At 36.9% G+C, this 20,192-nt stretch overlaps 1 protein-coding gene across 7 annotated transcripts in view; it reads left to right on the top strand.

Moving 5' to 3' along the window:
* PRKACB (protein kinase cAMP-activated catalytic subunit beta) overlaps positions 1 to 20,192 on the top strand; it is a 68,157-nt gene that overhangs the window by 43,341 nt on the left and 4,624 nt on the right. For 4 of the 7 annotated variants that reach the window (XM_027728112.2, XM_027728108.2, XM_027728110.2 and 1 more), the window contains 8 exons: positions 6,360 to 6,421; positions 7,314 to 7,442; positions 11,404 to 11,502; positions 11,848 to 11,930; positions 12,450 to 12,576; positions 14,748 to 14,843; positions 16,347 to 16,469; positions 18,503 to 18,667. In XM_027728112.2, the coding sequence (XP_027583913.1) occupies positions 6,360 to 6,421; positions 7,314 to 7,442; positions 11,404 to 11,502; positions 11,848 to 11,930; positions 12,450 to 12,576; positions 14,748 to 14,843; positions 16,347 to 16,469; positions 18,503 to 18,667 (884 nt within the window). Of the gene's footprint in view, positions 1 to 1,896; positions 2,006 to 3,517; positions 3,527 to 6,359; positions 6,422 to 7,313; positions 7,443 to 11,403; positions 11,503 to 11,847; positions 11,931 to 12,449; positions 12,577 to 14,747; positions 14,844 to 16,346; positions 16,470 to 18,502; positions 18,668 to 20,192 lie in introns of those variants that run through there. The other 3 variants (XM_039388868.1, XM_027728113.2, XM_039388869.1) reach the window with 2 other exon arrangements.

Below are 20,192 nucleotides of genomic sequence, written 5' to 3'. Positions count from 1 at the left end.
ACAAGGGAGAAAGACTGAACATCAGATTTGGAAATAAAATTCATTTTATTATTTCTAATAAAAATAGAAGAAAGTGAGTCTGACTGTGGTAGTTGTATGCAGCAGAGTATCTACTGCTCAGAATTCAACAAAGATTGGTGTTATCTCTGGTAGCTGAAAACCTGGCTCCTGTTCTGGTTTGTCGGAATCTGTCACATCTCTTGTGCAGGCTGTTGCTGTATAGCTAGCCAAGTAAAGAGGTGAACATTAAGTAAGATTTCAGCTTTAATTGGCAACTTAAAATTAAAATTATGTCCTGTAGCACTGAAAACTAAACTAAAAATAAAAAAGAAAAGGGCTGGGCTCTTACCTGTTGCAAATTTGCTTTTATGAAATTAACAAAACACTGTTTAGCTCAAGACTTCAAAATCATGGGCAGGATTAAAATAAGATTTTGCCTGTGTTCCAAACTGGAGTTGTAATGGGTAAAGGCAATTCATATTTTATAATTGCTGCACGTTTTAAATTAATACTCTAATGTGCTTCTCCAAAGATCAGATTCTAGTGCTCTCTTCTAGTCTTTAGGCACTACAGCTGTAACTGGTCTTAACTTGCTGTTTATCCTGTTCCTCTCCCCTTTTCTCCATGTCTTTTTTCTGTGCCCTTCTCTTTTTAACTTCTTACCAGTCCTTTCCAGTATTCCACAGAAGTGTTTACAGTGCAGTCAGATAATTAGCACTTCCATTTAAATAGCAAATTGTATGCCGTTAATAATTCTTACATGATCATGCATTTACTAAGAAATTTTAGGGTTTGTATTTCAGCAAATAGGCTGTTTCAGAACTGCTCCATTGGTCGTCTTTTTGGTTTTGGAGAGTTTGGGGTTTGGTGTTTTGTTTTTTGACTGAAGGAAAGTTCTTATCCGTTGCAGCTGATAAGTTAGTTTGCTGTCCATCACCTGTTTTAATCATAATTAGCGTCTAAACAGAAATATAAAATCAAACCCCTTCTGTAAAAGTAAGAAACTGTGATAAATGGGATATTGAATGGATGCAGTTCGTGAATCCAGCCTAGGCAGAACCAGACTCCTCCTTGCCCGTCAGCTCTCCCTGGGTGGAGCAGTGGGTGTTCCTCCCCAGCCAGGCTTAGAGCACACAGACCTTATTTCCCCCCATTTTCATATGGTGAGAAACAAAGCGTTGGGGTTTTGTGGACAGTCTGTTTCAATGATACTATTTTAGTTCCTGCTTTGAAGTGTTTTCCAGCTATTAAAATGTTAACCGGTGCTCACACTGCCTTCTCTGGGCATATAATGATACTTAGTGCTTAGCCATGTTCACTTTGAAACACTTACCAGGGTGGAGAAACCTTATTTTGAACCTTGGGATATCATTAATGCTAATCAAAAGAGAAATTTTTAAAAATTAAGACAAGAGGTTAATGGTCCAAGAATGGGACCTGAACGGGAATCATCAGCTTCTCACTTGCTTCTGAAATGTTGGTACCATTACCACAGGATTCACTGAGTCATCTATATACGTCTTGATAAGGTTTAAGGCTATAAATACTGGTTTTATAAAAATGAAATATGCATATACATTTACCAGAATCTCTTCATGCTTATTTATTTTTCAATTAAATTATTTAATTAAATAGTCAATTTAACTCCAGACTTCAAATTATATTATATTACAGTTTTGGAGCAAAATTTGAATTGTATTTTGATAAAGGGCATTTTAAATACCAGGCAGAGATTGGCATTTTGCACAGCAGATGGGGGTTTGTAGTGTTGCCCAGTGTTTAGTCTTAATCTTGCTTTCTTGCCGTGAATCCTAGCCAAATACTTTTTTTTTTTTTTTCTTCCTACAAAAGATAAAATTCTGGCTTGCTGGCTCTTGGGGGAGATGTGTTTGAGAATAACAAATACAGTGCATGTGGGAGGTGGGAGAAAGGCATGGTAACTCTCAGGACTGCTCCATCTGGAACCCCTTTCCCTCTGACATCATTGCAACCCTGCAGCCGACAGGTCCTCAACCTTTTAATTTTTTCAGGAACTTTCCTCTGATTCACTTGCTCTTAAACTGTGTTTTAGGACAAAGTAGTCATTGTAGTACTCATACCCTTTGTTAACAATTTTGTTATAAGCCTGCTAACTAACTTTCCATACAAAAGTTAACCAATAAAACAAGCAGAAGTATCGTGAACTGTGTGATTATACTGAGAAAGCAATCTGCTGTTTGGGGGTGTTTTGGTTTTGGGTGTGCTAGAGGTTTTTATGTTTGTTTGCTTATTTATTTTTAATACCTCCTAGTATGCTGGCATTACCTTGGAACCTCTGCATCTTGGGTCTTCTTCCCTTAGAACTCTGTTCCAGCAGACTTTTCTGCTTACCATCGTGTTGCCTTGCTTCTGCTGCTCACAAAGAGCTGGGGTTGTGCTCTGGGTTTGTGCTTGCCTGATCTCTGCACTGCTGGTGCATCTTCTCCGGTTCCAGCTGGTGCCCTTCCTGCCATGTCTGGTTGGTTTTGCCCCTGCCGTGGCCCTTGTTGTGCCAGTGCTGCTGCCTGTGCCTTGCTGTCTCCTTCCAGTACCTTCCTTTCCTGTGCAGCTGCTCTTTGTCCTTTGGTTCCAGCCTCCCCTGCAGCTCCTGCTGGAGCAGTGAGCCCAGGCTGAGGAGGGGCTGTTGCTGGTCTGTGATACACTCCTTGAACCCCCCTCATCTTCGCTCAGCCATACGAGTGATCCTTGAGCTTCTGTGTCTGTGGGAGCCTGTATATCCACATATCTTTCCTGGGCTGTTTTTTTTGACAGTCTTGCAAAACTAAATCAGACTCGTGTGGTGACTGTCCCAGATCCCTGTATGCATTCCAGTTTGCACACAGCAGCTCCAGCTGTGCAGTTCAAACTTTTCAAGTTGTTGTTGTTGGGTAATGGGACTGAAATTTGATTGTGAAGTGGTTTTGGTTTGGGTTGGGTTTTTTTTTTTTTTTTGAGACTTCTGCTTGCCATTTCTGTGCCTATCCACCACATGCCATGCAATTCACACATGCTGTCTTCTGGAACAAAGTGCTAAGTAGTGGGAAGATCACCCGATTACAGGTTTTATTGTGATCCAGCATGCTGTGATGAAGATAGATACACTTTTGTTAGCAACAGTTCCTTTGATGTGTGTGTCTTGGAATAGATTAATTATTAAAGATGCCAACTTGATCTCCTGAAGTTTTGTAAGCTGTGCTTATTTCTGTGATGCATGGTCTTTTTTTCATACTGAATTTAGCTGCCTTTGGTGGATTTTTTTTCTGCCTTTGCTCAAACATTCTGTGATTTAGCATGAGTCATTCTGTCTATGTGGGAAAGGGCTGTTTTATTACAGGGTCCGTTCTTGAGCGGGGAGGGGAAAGGGTGGAATGTATTTGTGTTTTCTATGTGTTTGTTGTGGAAATGCATAAAACTTTTTTTTCTTCTTCTCTTTCTTTCCTCTCTTCATCATCTCATCTGTGTGGGTGAATGTTCCTGCAAACCCTTGGGGAACCTATAGAGACGTTTGGTATGCTCATTCCTTCATTAGTGCCCAGAGTCACAGATGCTAGGTACAGTTTAGACTAGAAAAGCAAACAAGAGCCACATTGGCACAATGTCAGGTGGCTAAAAATGTGCACTTGAGCAAAACTTCCAAGTCATCATCTCTTCCCTGTTTGTTTGCATCATACACTGATTTTGATTCTGCACTCGAGGAGTAGAAAGGAAATGTGTTCTCCTGTAGCAAGAGCTACTGGTTTGTGATTGAGATAATTTTCAAAAGTACCTCTCCTGTTTCAAGTTCCAGGTCCTATTTTGAGAAATGACTGAGGTGTATGCACTGAAGTTGCCTAAGTTCTGTTTGAGAGCACCTCTTGAATTGTGTTGAGGTGTAGGAGCTCAGGTGACCTCTGAAAGTGAGAACAAGGCACAATTTGACCCACTCTCTCATTAGGAAGAAACTGTAATTCTAATATAACACATCAAAAAATATAAAATCGTTTTTAAAAGATAGTGATTTTGAGATAAATGAGCACCACTGGGTAGCTTTATTTTGCATATACATGTTCAGTGCTGCTTTCAAAGAAAAGAGAGACAAAGTAAAGTAGAATAAAGGTAGAAGTTTTGTTGCAGGAGAGCTTGTGGCTTAGTGATATTCTAGAAATGAGAGATTTTTCTCACATATCCGCAATTTAAGTATTTCCAGCTGGATTGCATTTATTTCATAAACAGCATTCTTTATTCCATAAGCAGAACAGAGACAGAAATGACTATGTAAATGTCATTGTATATTTTTGTAAATACTGAATAGTCATATTTCAGTGCAAAAATATGGAAAGTTAAAATACTTATTTATATGAACAACAGAGATAACATGAGGGATATTTAAGACATATGTACTGTAATAACTTGAAAAAAATGAGACCAACTACTTCACGTTTTGGTTGAGCTGTACAGTGTTAGAGTTACTGTTCACTTCTAAGCTGCGGCCGCTCCAGTTTGAAGGCTCAGCTTTTTGGTAATCTTACTGATCTTCCAGCATTTTTTTCTCATCATTAAGAGGAAATAATACTTGTGCTACTTTGACATGTTTGAAAAACTATCAGTATTCATCACTTGATCCACATCATCTCTGTTCTCCTAATGGAAGAAGGATCATCAAACATGAATTTGGACATCGCTTGTTTCCTTTTTTTGTGTTGAGAAATTATTTCATGCCACAGGAAACCCTGTCCTTTTCTCAAATTAGGATCATTAAAAGTCATTACATGAATAACCTCTATAATTTAAAAACAAAGGAAATATTTTCCACACACAGGATAAATATGTAAAATTTTTTTACTGATTAGCCACTAAAATATTTTTAACTCTCAGCCAGTTTTAATACCATTTCAAAATAGTTCCTTTGATATAAACTGTGTTTTTATTGCTCTGCTTAACCATAAGTTTAGGATACTGAGTATGTTCCTCCTCTGTGATATTGCTCTTAAAATAAAATTACTGAGTGGATATCATGCTTTAAACACTTTCCTAATGTCGAGGTCTGCCAGAACTTTTGACAACTTTCCCGAAATTTCCGTTATATTTGCTGCTCCATCAGAGCCAGTGATGATGGGAGCCATAAACCTCCCTTCAGTGTTTTGTGATAATCAAGTCTAGCACACCTGAGAGGGTGGAAAAAATTTAAAAAAAAAAAAAAAAATATCATTCATGACCAGCCTTCTCCAGAGCTGCTTTTGTTTTTACTGCTGCTGGAACTTAACTGGTATAAGAAGAGAATTTTTAAAAAGTTTTGTCAACATTAGTATTCACTGAAAAGTACAAAGAAGTTCCAGTTCATCAGATGATTGTTTACAACGTGTTATAAACCTCATTTTTTTGACTGTCAGAATGCAAAGTACAGTTACTAAAATGCATATTTCTAGATATTGCCCAGAGTAATCGTGGCATATTGCTGTGTGTTTTTAGCAATCGCTTGAGGCAGAGCGTCACAGTACAGAAAATCCACTGTTATCAACTTTGTATTATGTGAAATGATTCAGAGAACAAAAAACCAGTATGATATTTTCTTCTTGATTCTGTGACTTTCAGAACCACAGCAATGTCTGAAACCCCTCCCGTTAATGACTGTGCGTGCAGGAATCTGCACTGATGTGGCTGAGCATTGATATTCAAAAAAAAGAACAGCTGAGAGATGAGCTGAGCAAAATATGTTGGTGCACATTTTAAACAGTCTCCAGAATTTTGCCATTATACATTCCTTCAGTTTCAATGGAAAATCAGTGTTAAAACTGCATCTTCTCTGACTGTGGGCATGCTTAATGTGCAGTGTTGTACCCCTGTGCTTTACCTTTGCTTGCAGTAATGCTGTCCCTTTGGTTCTTGAGCTTGCAAACAGCTTTTAAATAAAGGTGATGAGGGGAAAAAGCAATGAGATTGACATTACAGTCAAGCAGCTGAAAGAAAATGCAACGTTTATTTAACAAAAATAGATTAAAAGTCAATCTTTGTGGAATGGCTATTTATAAATGCCAGGTGTTTGGTTTTTTCCCAGTTGAATTAAGAATTAACATCACCTTAAAGCCTGCTTGCCTAGAGAGTATTGTCAGTTATTAGAACTGGCAAAATTTAAGTAATTTTTGTAGAATGATGTAGTTACTCCAGAAAGCTTAAATATCGCCTAGAGATATGGTAGAAGTTCTAGAGGCATTGATGCTTGCTTTCATACATGGTGAAAATAGCATATTATGAGTTGAAAAAAGAAGTTGATGATGGAGTTGATGTGTTTTGTTAACAAAGCATTTCCATTACATCCATGATGAATTATATTAATTAAAATGTACTTTTTTGTGTGTTTTCAGTGAAAGAGTTCCTAGCCAAAGCCAAAGAAGACTTTTTAAGAAAATGGGAAAGCCCTCCTCAGGTATCACTCATTTAAGCACTCAATAATTTTCTGTATTGCATTTTTTGATAATGTTATCAGTATGTTATCAGTTGACTATGAGCAGAAAACAGAAATAATTGTAGTGCCATTTATAAAGGAGTTTCCATTTTTAATGTTGGCTTTGTCACTGAAGTTCATCAGCAAAGACTCTTGGGTCTTTGGATTTGAGCTGATGAAATGTTCATACTGAACAACAGGTTTTTCTTACGAGAATGGTGTTCACAATCAACGTGACAAGACTCCAAATCTGTTGGCATGTTTTAGTTGGCTTTTTTTATAACAAGAAACATTGGCACATCTGTAATTTACCATGCTAATAATTTCCCTCATGATAGTAAGGGGAATCGAGGGTACTAAAACTACTGCATGGGGCTTGGGGGCAGGTTAAGGAGCTTGTTAGAGAGAAATCTTGTACAATTTTAACATGGAAGGTTGGGATTTTGGGGAAGGGTCATTGTTTTAAAGCACCATTTGAAATGCTCTGGCAATGGATATCTGAGAAAATGTACTCAGTGACATTTTTTGCATGTTCTAATGTTCTTGTTTGGGAAGCATGAGGAGGTTATTTATCTGCATGTTAAATTCATGATCAGTTTACTGCTAGATGTTTCTTACTAAGCATGTGTCACCCGTATGAACAAATTACAGAAATGTGATATAATTCAGTTAAGTCTTTCTGGTTTAATGAGTGCAGTGTAAAATCTCTTACTCAAATTTGACAAGTATGAAATTTTAACAACGGTACAGTTGGCTATAGTTGTCTTTGATAAATTTCACTCAACTTTTTTAATAAATGGATTTAATTCATACACTTAAAATTGTCTTTGGGTATTAGGTTGTAAATAATGTCCTTATATCCTTGTACCTGTAGAATACCGCTGGCCTAGATGATTTTGAGAGGCAAAAAACCCTTGGAACAGGATCATTTGGGAGAGTAATGATGGTGAAACATAAATCCACAGAACAGTATTATGCTATGAAGATACTGGACAAACAGAAGGTTGGTGTAATTTCTAGTGGGTTTTGTGGTACAGAAGAGTGTGATGTAGACAAAGATCTGGTTGCTGCGGCTGAGCTGTGTTGCACATACTGTGCTTTTTCTTATCACACTTGGATACCAGTGGCAATTTAAACGTTTGCCTTTCTCTTTTAGGCAGTAGATTCAGTTGTTGGGATTGTGTAGCATTCATACAACAGGCAATAACATTAGCAGCAGGCCAAAGAGGCTCTAAGTAGTATCCAAAGCATTAATAAAATGTTGTCAGGTAAATTCTTTGCATTGCTTATGTAAGGTGACCTATATATTCTTTGGCCAAAGCAAAATGTAGTTCTGTAGTTTAAATAAACAAAGAAAGAAAGAAACTTTTGCATGGTAGCTCAAAACTCTGGAAGGCTCTTTGGGTCAGAAATTCTCAAAAATTTCATTTGTGAACCACAGTTGAAATTGAAATTGTTTGCACAAATAATTTATTTTCCATTCTTGATCCCGTGATCAAGAATGGATGGATCAAGAAGTATGGATGTTGATCCCATACTGTTTCTGTGTACAATTATGTAGTAATCTTGTTGCATCAGAAGTAGCTGCATAGATAGAACAGTGGTCTCCCTCTTGGAACAGCTGTCACATAATGGATATTTCCTGTGTCAAAAACTTCAGTGATGTAGTCTGAACCTGTATTGCTGCTCCAGCCTGATTTTTTGTTTTTAACAGCTTATTACTCTTAGAATTAAGTAAAGCGGTGTTGTTTGGTAAAGTTCAAATTTAAAATAGATTAAATTATATAAATAATTATATAAATAGATTAATTAAATAGAATTAAAATATAAATAGAATTCCAGAATGTGGAAAAGTATTTTGAAGGAATTTATCATTACAAGTAGTTTTGACAAGTTTTTCAGAAGTGCTTTAGTTAGATTAGTAGATTTAAAGGTCCTCAATGTAAGAGCTCTTCTTACTTTGTAAGACACTATACATAACTTTGCTGCTGTGTAACAAAAATCATATTAAGAAAGTATTAATGGGGCAAAGAGAACTTAATAACCAGCAACTAACAAACTCAGTCAGCATTGCCTCAGTGTGAACTCCCGCACCTGGGCAATATTACATTCCTGAGTAATTTTTTATAATGGAACTTTGGCAGTGACATAATCAAACTGGTTTGCCTGAGTTGCAGTTCCAGTATTCTTCACACGTGATCTGGGGTCCTGGACCATGAATAATGGTTCATTTAGTTAAGGATTACTTTATAATGGTCAGATAAGGAGGAATTAAAGTAAACTTTTCTTTTGGTGTCAAATCTGACATTATTTTTTATTTTTACTTGGAACAGCTCATTTTTTTGCAACTAAAGCATTCTTCTCTAACAACGGTTTCTAACTTATGTTTTTTAAAAAATCCATTTAAATTAAAATGACATTCCAACATAGCACAACTGAAAGACAGGCCAGAGCATTTCCATCTGTGTGGAAATGCACCTCCTCATTACCTCAGTATGGCTGGTGGCCTCCTGTGGGGAGAGCTCTGTAGCATCCACTGCTGCACAGAGAGCCCAGCACCACATTTCACATTTTCAGCTGTTTCATTTTTTATGAATGGCTGAGTTGTTGTCACTGGAACAATTTATGAAATTACATCTTAATTCAGAAAGCTGCTATAAAAATACTCAAGGATTTTAAAACAAAGTTCATTAAATTCATTACTACCTCTCAAAATTGGAAAGCTATAGTTATAAAATTTTCTGGCAAAAGCAAAAAGTCACATTTTTAACAATTGCAGTGGACTTGCAGTAAATGATTCACGGGATTAAAACATGTTTGCATCCAGACATCAGTCTTCTCTTAGTAAATTAGATGGTTTTGTCTGTAATCAGAAGTCTTGATGTGTTCCTTTATGAAATATCTGCTTTTTCAACTCAACTTAGTTAGCATATATAATTATGTATTTGTGTTCTATTAAAAATGTATTAGTAGCTTCCATTAACTGATGAAAAAATAGGAGATAGTTTAGGGAGAACACATTTCTATCACTTATTCTATTATAGAAAATATACAGATGTCTGAAATCAGACAATGGGCAGGCTGCCTATAATTTTTCATTTCCAATTTACTTGAAATAAGAGAAGGCATATAGTCTATGCCTTTGTTATCCAGTCTTAAGCTTGATTCGTCAGGCTATGAAAAAAAAATGTAGTCGATGTTGGTATAGCCAGTAGTTTGTGTATATAGGGATATTATTCCTTTGTCTGCCTTGTGATAGAAAGGCTGTAACACACCGTTGCTTGGCTGGTTTCATTCTGTAATGGTTTTTGGAAAGAAAATATTATGAACAAGAGCTGGGACACAGCCGAGCTCCTGGAGAATGTGCCATCAGCAGGATCCTTTGTGTCCCAGGAGCTGGCAGTGGGCAGCCCTGAGCCTGAGCTCAAATATGAGCTCCTGGAGAATGTGCCATCAGCAGGATCCTTTGTGTCCCAGGAGCTGGCAGTGGGCAGCCCTGAGCCTGAGCTCAAATATGAGCTCCTGGAGAATGTGCCATCAGCAGGATCCTTTGTGTCCCAGGAGCTGGCAGTGGGCAGCCCTGAGCCTGAGCTCAAATATGAGCTCCTGGAGAATGTGCCATCAGCAGGATCCTTTGTGTCCCAGGAGCTGGCAGTGGGCTGGCAGTGGGCAGCCCTGAGCCTGAGCTCCAGGGGGAGCAGGGCTGTGCTGTGGGAGGCCTGGGTTGGTGTTCCCCATGTTCCACAGCACCCTCAGCCTGGGCACTGCTCCATCTCCCCCCACGGGGAGGAGGTGCAGGAAGCAGATGCAGGAAGGGGGCAAAGCCGTGTCTGGCACTGCAGCTGGACCTCCCAGACTAAAGCCTCAGGTTCCTTGCTTGGATGGGCAAGAACATTCCAGTACTGTAGCTTTCCAGGGGTGGAGGGCACACCTTTCACAAATGAGCTGATTTGAGCAAAATTTTTCTTTGGTCACTAAAGATCTGTGACTCAAAAGAGATTTAGTATTTTAAAGTCACTATTAGTTTTGCATGGCATTTATTTCAAAGCAGTAGTGAGTTTTTTGTTGGTACTACCTTTTTGTATCTAAAAGTTAAATTTAAATACAGTTTCAGTCAGGGTTGAAATATCTTGCTTATCTGTTATTTGTAGCAGTTAGATTTGATTTCCAAACACAAAACCAGACTTGTTTGATCACTCTTGTACATTTTCTCCTTGTTTCCTATGGAGAAAGAAAAAAAAAAAGTAATTTTACTTGGAAATCATGCCATTCTCAAAATGAGATATAGATAAATTGTGCGGTAGGGATTAAGTAAAATGGAAATAATTGATTATGCAATGTTGGGGTTTAACACAAGGAAACCAATTATTATTGACCGAGAAAGAGCAATGATCAGAAATCAGCAACTTGCCCCCGTGTTAGCAGCTTAACATTTTAATGGATTCCAAGAAGTAACTGTTGCTTATAAGAATGGAAATTCTGAATTTGTATTCTCCTTAGTTTTCTCACTAATGTGTGAGCTATATAAAGTAAGTCTGTTTACTCCTGTTCACAGATAACAAAATTCAGAATTAAATGTGTCTGACACAGTCTCCTGCCTTTCTTAACAAAGGGTCCAAAGATCAAATGGATTTTATTGAACTGCTGCAGAAGTATCTCCATTACAAGCATAAGCAATTCTTAAGGAAATGCAGAGAGGTTTTCCTTACTATCTTCTATGCTCAGCAAGTAGGAAGAAACACTGTTTGTAGAGTTGTCTGCCAACCGTATTGCACAAGTGTTACTCTTTAAAATGTTGTTAGACTTTTTAATCCTTTCTTGGCACTGTTATTGTACTAGTAATCCATAAGGTTTTTCATTATGTAAAGTTACGTAGCTTGCTTTCAACTAATTGTTTAGGACTGAAAAATTTATCAACAACTATAAAATGTCACACTTAAGCTGAGTGTTTTTTTGTCTCCTAGGTCGTCAAACTGAAGCAGATAGAACACACACTGAATGAGAAGAGAATATTACAAGCGGTGAACTTTCCTTTCCTTGTTAAACTGGAGTATTCTTTTAAGGTAATCATCATTTTGAAAGTAGTTGCTGGGTTTCAGGGAAGTACATGCTTAAACTTGCACTGAGCATCTTCCCTCTCTTCCTTCAGGTCCCTTACACACCATTCTGTGTCAGGAACTCACTAATTATCTTTATTCAGATTTACTTTAAAATAGATTTCTTGAGATATATGATGCTTCTTTTGTAGTTTTTCAAGAATTTCTACCCATGTTGCTTTATATTTGTCAGGGCCATTGGATGGCTACAATTTTTCATTTTCATTCTTTAGTAAAATACATTCTATGTAGGAATTACAGAAACTGTAGCATGCCTAATGTGTATTTGTGTATGTTTACTTGTTTCTGTAGGACAATTCTAATTTATACATGGTAATGGAGTATGTTCCTGGTGGTGAAATGTTTTCACATCTAAGAAGAATCGGAAGGTTCAGGTAAAAGTATTAATGACATTATTCCTTTAAAAAGGCTTAAGTTGCTAATTTGGAAAGAGGGTTTTATAAAATTTGTTGGCATTGAAGAAAAAATTCTGAAGGGTTAAATGCATTTAATTTACCTCTTTATCAGTGGACTTAAATTAGTCAGGCAGTGAAGAACTTGTAATTATTTCTTATTTTTTGCTTAGTTAATACAGGCATTTGTGATCTATGCATTGTAAAATCTTGGAATCCCTATGGATATTGTCACTGAAACTGATGATAGCTTCTAAAAGTAAAATTTGAAGTTTAAGCTCTGCACTGTGGGATACATTCATCTTGATTTGCATGTGTATCTTAGCTGCAAGACTTAAATTTAGGGAATGCATATATCAATTCTAAAACATTTGCTTTTGCTTTTTCTTGTTGCACAGTAAAAGAACAGATTAAAAGATGCTTTGTTTCCTCCAGTTACGTGGTTGCTCCAGTACCTTAGCATAGCACTGGGGTAATTAATATTCTTTTAATTCTTTACAGTGAACCACATGCACGGTTTTATGCAGCTCAGATAGTGCTAACATTTGAGTACCTCCATTCATTAGACCTCATCTACAGAGATCTAAAGCCTGAAAATCTTTTAATTGATCAGCAAGGATACATCCAGGTATGATACTTTTCATATATTTAGGGAGTGGAGTCTTGTCTTACTGTGTAGATTTAGGTAATTCTAGAAAATGTGTTTAGAATAAATGGTCTGAAGCTGTTTGGCATGTTAGCCTATTTTTGGGGAGTATTCAAATGCCCTGCTGCTTAGTAATGGTTAAAACCATTGGGTTGTATTTCCTCTGACTAAAATTAAGTATGCACAGCGGAGCTGTCTGCAGTTGAGCCAGTTGTCAAGATTTCCCTTGGGCTCTGTGGTGAGAAGTAGGTGATTACATGGCTCTGCTCATCTGACCTATTTTATACGTCTGCCCTAGAACAAGATGAAAGGTGCCCTAAAATATCTGTTTCTCTGCATTGTCTGTATAAGTAGTTTGGGAAAACCAGCTCGGATGTTAACACTGATACTGTGGTACTTAATGTCTGTCAGATGAATCCCACCCTTGGAGAGTCCTGGCCTTCTCAGACATCTGGAGTAAGAGCTGAGTTGAGGTCTGATCAGAATTTCAGTGCTGCAAATGATGACTTTGGTTTTACAACAGTCTCTCTCGGCACCTTCTCATCTTCCTTTTAACTCTTGTGTTTTTAACCTAAATGGCAAATGGGAAGGCAGTGTGTGCAGCAACAAGCACTCTGCAATGCTTTACAGTCCCTAAGCTATGGAAGTTCTTCGTTCCTCAATGTATCACCTTTTGCCATAGCGGAATCTAACAAGAAAATACATCATAAAAATGTTGGAGAGAAGTGGAAAGGAGTCATATCTTAAACAGCTTATAACTGTAAAATAATTTTGCGTGGAGAGTAAAATAATACTGTAGGGAGAAGATAAATACAAGTTCCTTTGATGTGGTTGGGGAGCATCATTAATATAAAGCTATGACTGGCTTAGTCCGGAGTTGGCAACTCTCTCTATGCAACAGTTGTGTTTTCCTGCTGGTGTGCAGAGGGAGATTTGTGTTCATTTGTTGATGCTGCACAGGTGCTGCACACTGTTTGTGTTGATGCTGCACAAACTTCATTTTCTTTCTCCATTTTAAAGCCATTACTGTTTGTCCTGTGTCTGTAGTGTATCATTCCCAAACAGAGATGATTCTTTGCTAACTGAAGCAGGTCTGTCTAGTCAACACATCACCCAGTCTGTTCAGTTCCAGCTGTTGATGCTGTTGTTTCTACCAAAAATGAAGCAAAAGCTGCCTTGGTAGTTTGGAGTTTGGCTTCTTTGATTGTGACGCTAGTGTACAGGACAGGGTTACTGTATAATTAGCAACGATTTTCATTGCAGTACAGTATGCTTTCTTGAGGAATGGGTCCAAATTGATACCACGAAGGAGGAAACAAAAGAAAAGGATCCCCCAACAAATAGACTTGGTAGCTTCAAACCAATCACAGAATTTCACATGTAACTCCCTGGCTGCTGTATACATTCCACAGGAATATATACGTCCAGGAAAAACCACAGAGAGTGTGATATTGCACACAGAGTTCTGAAAACTTCCTGCAGAAAACATGACAAGTGAAAGGAAGAATTTATAATGGCCAAGTACTTGCCATTTGTGAATACAATTACTGCTACATTTTTCCCCCAGGACTCTAGTAAACAAACTTGACTCTGGTGATGCTTTCAAAGATACTCAAAATCAGAACTGATAGGAAGACCTCTTTTATGTTGTCTTATTTCCACACTAATTTTACATATAACCTTTATACACTTATGCAATAAAATTCTAAATTTACAAGACTGTTGGATATCATGACCCTTTTTGTGATTCATCTATTTGCTAAGTAAAGAAATATATAAATATCTTATTCATGTTCTTTAAACTTTCAGCAGTACAAACAGCCCAATGTGAAAAGTATAAGAAAAATGAATAATGTAATTGCAGTGCATGTGGAAGATTAGTAAGCCACAGTTCCCACTGATTTTTTAAGTTACACATAGAAGCTTATGTCAGGTGATAATACCTACTTTATGTTCTTTCTTAGTTATATAATGAGAAACCTTCTGTTTATTGAGAACTGAACTAAAGGTACATCTGATAATATGCTACTATGTGATTTGAGAAATAAATTTTTCCTCTAATAAAATGATTTTCCAAAAGATTTCAAAAGTACTTCATTTTAAATTTCTTCGTAGCAATGCACTTACAGTCAATTTATCTCTTCTGATGATAGGTCACGGACTTTGGCTTTGCAAAAAGAGTAAAAGGAAGAACTTGGACGTTATGTGGGACTCCAGAATACCTGGCACCTGAAATAATTCTCAGCAAGGTACTTTGTCTTGTTACTCAGCCATGCATTTGATGCAGTTAAAATGTAACCACCTAATTGTTAAACTCTGAGGGATAAACAATTGCTGATGCTTCGAAAAATCAAATGTTGACCGGTCGATTCTTTATGAATTACATAAAATGCAATCATTGCATTGTAAATATTTTTAGTATGCTAAAACTTATGCCAAATCAGCAATTTTCACAACACTGTACAGAACTTTCTACATATACTTGCCATGTAACTTGTGAGGGGAAAAGAGATTTAAAAAATCTATAATAAGTTAATTAACTAACATCCTTATCAGAACAATGAAGCTCAGTGATTACATTCTGAAGTGTTAACAGGCTGGAACAGGAACTCCAGAGCTAACAGGAACCACACAGGGGATGAATCAGTAGTCATCACATAACTTGTTGCAGAGTGTTTCAGGTTTAAGGCAGTTTCCATGAAATCAAACATGACAATCTACTGGTTTTACACATAAAGTACATGCACTGTAAGCTTACTCTTGATCCGTTTGTCTGGTACTTGCACTAAGTGTTCAAACATAGAAGAAGTATTATTAATCATATAGCTGTTTAACTGTAGCCCTATATATTTTGCAAGGGGAAAATATAGTTTATAGAACTGCTTATGCTATAAATAGTCATCATGCATAATGTTAAATTGCACATTTAGTGTGTGGTTTAATTAAATACCTTAGCAGGTCTTCAAAAATAAACAAAATCCATGTCTATTTGGGGAAAAATGTTGGTTCTTTGCACCTTTTTTTGCCCCAGTGCAGCTAAAACAGCAGAATAAATTGCAATGCACCTACTACAAATTCTTTGTAGTAGATTCTTCGGAAAAGACTGAATCTGAGCCCTGAGCTTTGTAGAAGATGTCAGGGAACATATATGAAATTGATAGGTTTGGTGGGTTTTTTGACTTTTGTAATACTGAATAGGACCTACTAATGATTTAATGTTCAGGTTTTTAAGATCATATCGTAAATGACTATAACAGCTTATTAACTAAACTTCTAAGCTCTTGTAGCTAGCTCACTGCATATGAAATGAATGTTCTGAAATGCAGATAATCAAGAAAAAAGATGACAGTACACCATCTAGGAAATACTGTGATATTTAATGAAATGTCCCTAAGCTTTGAAGAATTTTCAATCATTCTGTAATAAGATAGTTTTGATTTTAAGTAAATAAATAAATTGTGCCCATTTCTGTCACTTAGGGATTCTTGTCACCTCACTGTAAAGACACCACTGGCACTCATCACACAAATGTGTGCAAAACGTTTCCCTTCTCTCACTGTTTCACTGGCAGTGCTGTACTAGGGTTTCAGTGTATTGCTCTTGGAATCTGGGACTGCCAGTTTGGTTTGAATTAGGTTGTAAGTTCTGTATTGAACAAACAGTGTAATTGCTTTCTTTGTATTCCGTAGGTATATACTGGAAATCTTAATCTGTGTTAGAAGTGGTACTAACAGTGGGATGTTTTTATCCAGGGTTACAACAAGGCAGTGGATTGGTGGGCATTAGGAGTGTTAATCTATGAAATGGCAGCTGGATATCCCCCATTCTTTGCAGATCAGCCCATTCAAATTTACGAGAAGATTGTGTCTGGCAAGGTAAGTTTGTGTGTTTTCACAAACGCAGCTGTTTGTCTTTGCAGAGCCTGTTTTTTGGTGGAGGACATGCAGAATTTACTGGCTGCTAGACAGCAATTTGGAAAGAACATAGGAAAAGTGTGTAACGTCCCCTTTTTAACTGCAGACATTGTAACTTGAAAATCAAAGTTCTAAAAATCTGCTCCTTGCCTTCAAATTTAAAATGCCAATTACTAAATTTACAGACACTGTGGTATTATATCCCTTCATGCTTGGATTGAAATGATCTGACTATTAACAATTATTTAGCTGTATGCTTAATTTGCCTAGCTATTTTCTAGAATATTTTTGCAGTTTTTGAGAAGCTCTGAAGGGTTTCCATCATTCCTAGTAGGTCTCTTTACTTCTGCAGTCATGTAGTTCAAGACATGTCTAATGTTCTGTTTGGTTTTCCTTGTTGTATAAAATTTTCAAAAAGTGTTTCCAATGTTTCCCTTTTATTTTTAATTAATATCTCTTACCTTTGGTGCCGAATGGCACCAAAATGTACCCACTCTGCAGCTTCTCCTGCCAGCCAGTGTTGTCTCTGTTTCTCTGTGCTCACTGGATCTGTTCCAGTTACTGTCTCCCTTGTCCCTGCACAGACACAGCAGTGCTGCACCAGGTACCTCTGCTTCTAATCAAGGGCAGTACTCAGCAGGCCTGTGGTGCATTGCACTGACAGTGATTCTTTTTTAAATCAAGAAGGTTGTTGCTCTTTGAAAGGCTTTAATACTGTGAACCTTCAGCTGTTTCTATGAATATATGGGAATTAATTTACAAACATCTATTTTTAAAGAAATCTTTTTCTTCTAAGCTAAAAGAAAAGAAAAAAAGTTGGGCATTTTTGCAGTTTTATCTAATTGGCTTGACATCTGTACTGTTGATCATCTACCTTTTTTACTGAGTCCATGGATGGATGGCTGCAGAAACAGCACTGGACATGAACTCTGGAAACTCTAACATTCAGTCTTCAGCTAGCAGTTCTTTATAGCCTGAGTCTTTCATTCTACCTCATTCTCTTAGTTCTCTACTTAAAAATTTGAGTTAATATTTCCTTAGTTCTAAGTGGTCTGGATACTATAGTCATTAAAACCTGTTAATTTCTCATAATGTACAATAGAGCTATATTGATAGGTGAACTAAAGCAGTGTCCTTGATAATTAGACTTCTTGATATCACAAATGTTTTTATTTTAAGTAATTCCATGTTCTGTATTTACATCATAATTGATCAGCTGAATATAGGGAGTGTCAAACACTGAGATTGTGAGGATGACAAATATAGCTTGTTCTTTTTCCCTTCCTTCTCTCTGCCATCTCAGATGGTGTCAGTAGATCATTTGCTAGTAAAACCCTTTGTAATTATATCCCAGGAATCATCTTCAAATATGTCCTTTAGCCAGGTTTGAATAAATTGCAAGTCACTCACATGCAATCTTCAAATAGGGCTATGTTAGTTATGTAAGACTTTTAATCTTGGTGCATTTAGTTATCAGACAGATTGCAGCACAGCATGAAGTTCCAGACTGACTTTTCATATATGATTGCTGAATGTACAGTTATTTCAGAGCATGTCTATATATTTATATGCTGTATATATGCTGTACTGTACTGTGTCTCCCATGTGTGCATATATATAATACAATCTAAAAATTTACTCCTAGAAAATAGTTGAGTATGTCTTGAGATTATGTTGTGTTGGTGAGACACCAACTTAAGTTAAACTTGGCTTTTATATCACTCTTATGCTAAATTAATATTTTGCCCACTAGAAACTTTCAGCTCAAGAAATGGTAGATGGACCAGGTAATGCTGTTGATAAAGGCTCTTTGAAACAGAAATACATGTGCAACAATAATAATCTCTCACTTCATGCATTCCTACTTGATTTGGTTTTAGAGGAAGGATAGAAAATGGGCCCACTGTTTCCTTTTGTATGAAGTTGTTTCACTTCACAGGGAGAAAAATCAAATTTGTATAATATTTTTTAATGTTGTGGGTATATAATTTTAGGTGAGGTTTCCGTCACACTTCAGTTCAGACCTAAAGGATCTTCTAAGAAATTTACTCCAGGTAGATTTGACCAAACGATATGGAAATCTCAAGAATGGTGTAAATGACATAAAGAATCACAAGTGGTTTGCAACTACAGATTGGATTGCCATTTATCAGAGAAAGGTAAGACTCTTCCTGGTCAAAACTATTACAGGTCCTTAAGGGGTTGAAGTAAAATTTCTAATTATTTTGGTGGTTTTTTCCCTAAATCTATCAATTTAAAAGGTAGAGGCAGTTTCATCTTTTAAGACTGCAAAGGATATGTATTGATTGATTATGATTGTTTCTTATTGGTATTTTATCCTGAACCTCTATGTACATTGATGTTCTCTTTAACACGTGTTGTGCTTTGGTCTGTTTCTGGATTATCTCAAAGTGAGCCATCTCCTGCCTCTCTTGCTTTTCATTTAACCCCTGCTATAGTGGCATCTATAAATACTCCTCCACAGCAGAGAGGAATCTGTTTTCCTTTCCAGCCAGCTCCTAGCAGTCAGACTGTGCTTCAGAGTGGAGAAGCTCCAGCCAAAGCTAGAGCTTTTCTTTCTTTTCTCCTAAAGGAGCGTCCTTCCTCCTCCTTGTTGGGAGTTTTTGTCTCCTGACACCATGCTTGGACTGACTGCAGTTCCATAAGCTGGGGCGATGGGAAGAGCTGGATGCTTTTTTTTCTGGCATCTTAAGAATGGTTTTCTAGTTCTCTGATCAACACAACTTGTAATGTGGTTTTTAGAAAATCCATGCCCAGTCTGCACTGGGCTTTGGACCTGCATAAGAACAAAAGTGATAGAGACAATTGGGAATATTTTCAGCATGTGAGCAGCCATTAATGTATCTGTTAGAGGGCAACACATTTGTGCTGCCAGGATGAATGAAGCAGAGCTGCCAGAAGGGATGAGGATGATGATAATTCAGTCTAGGCTCCAGTAGCTCCAAAGCTCCCTCTCCCTTTGAATGTAGAGTCAAAGTTAAATATTTGTAGATTAGGGAGTTAACTAGAAACAGAATCCTAAGAAATTTTTTATTCACTTAAGTGTAACCTCTGAATTCTTCGTTTTTCAATACACAGCAATAGAAGACTAAAATTGGTGTTGTCCCAGAAGACTCAGGTGGAGAAATAATTTTGAGTCTCAATATTGGAAAAGAGCTAGAGACAAGTGATAATATTTTAAAAAACTGGTTTGAATTTGAAACACTAACAGTCTTAACTATAGAGACATAAACTTGCTGCTTGTAAGAGCAGTATTTTAAAGGCCAAAGCTAAATACTTACAATAGTTTATAAAAAGAAACTGGTTGTTTGTCTACACAAATGTGACACTAAAGTTATTGAATTATTCACTAATGTATTAATTACTACTAGACAGGGTACAATTAACACATCCTGTATTCCTTGCATTAAGTATAGATATTTTTAAGAAAATATTTTCCATTGCAGATTTGTAATTATCGTTCTGTGGTTTCTTAATGCCTGTTTGCAAGGCGGATTTATATGCACCAAGTTTCATTTGCTGGTAGGCTGTTTGGGGACACTCAGGCTCCATAAGATTAAATCAGATGTTTTAATACTGTGCTAAATATTCTTAGCATTCCTAGTGCACTGCTATAGAGAATTACTTCTGCAGAAATAAGAAATATTTTAAAATGTTAACAAG

Source organism: Pipra filicauda, unplaced genomic scaffold, assembly GCF_003945595.2.
Source record: "Pipra filicauda isolate LSUMZ 115617 unplaced genomic scaffold, ASM394559v2 scaffold692_size275598_pilon, whole genome shotgun sequence".
NCBI lineage: Eukaryota > Metazoa > Chordata > Aves > Passeriformes > Pipridae > Pipra > Pipra filicauda.
This window is presented reverse-complemented; position numbering and strand designations above follow the sequence as displayed.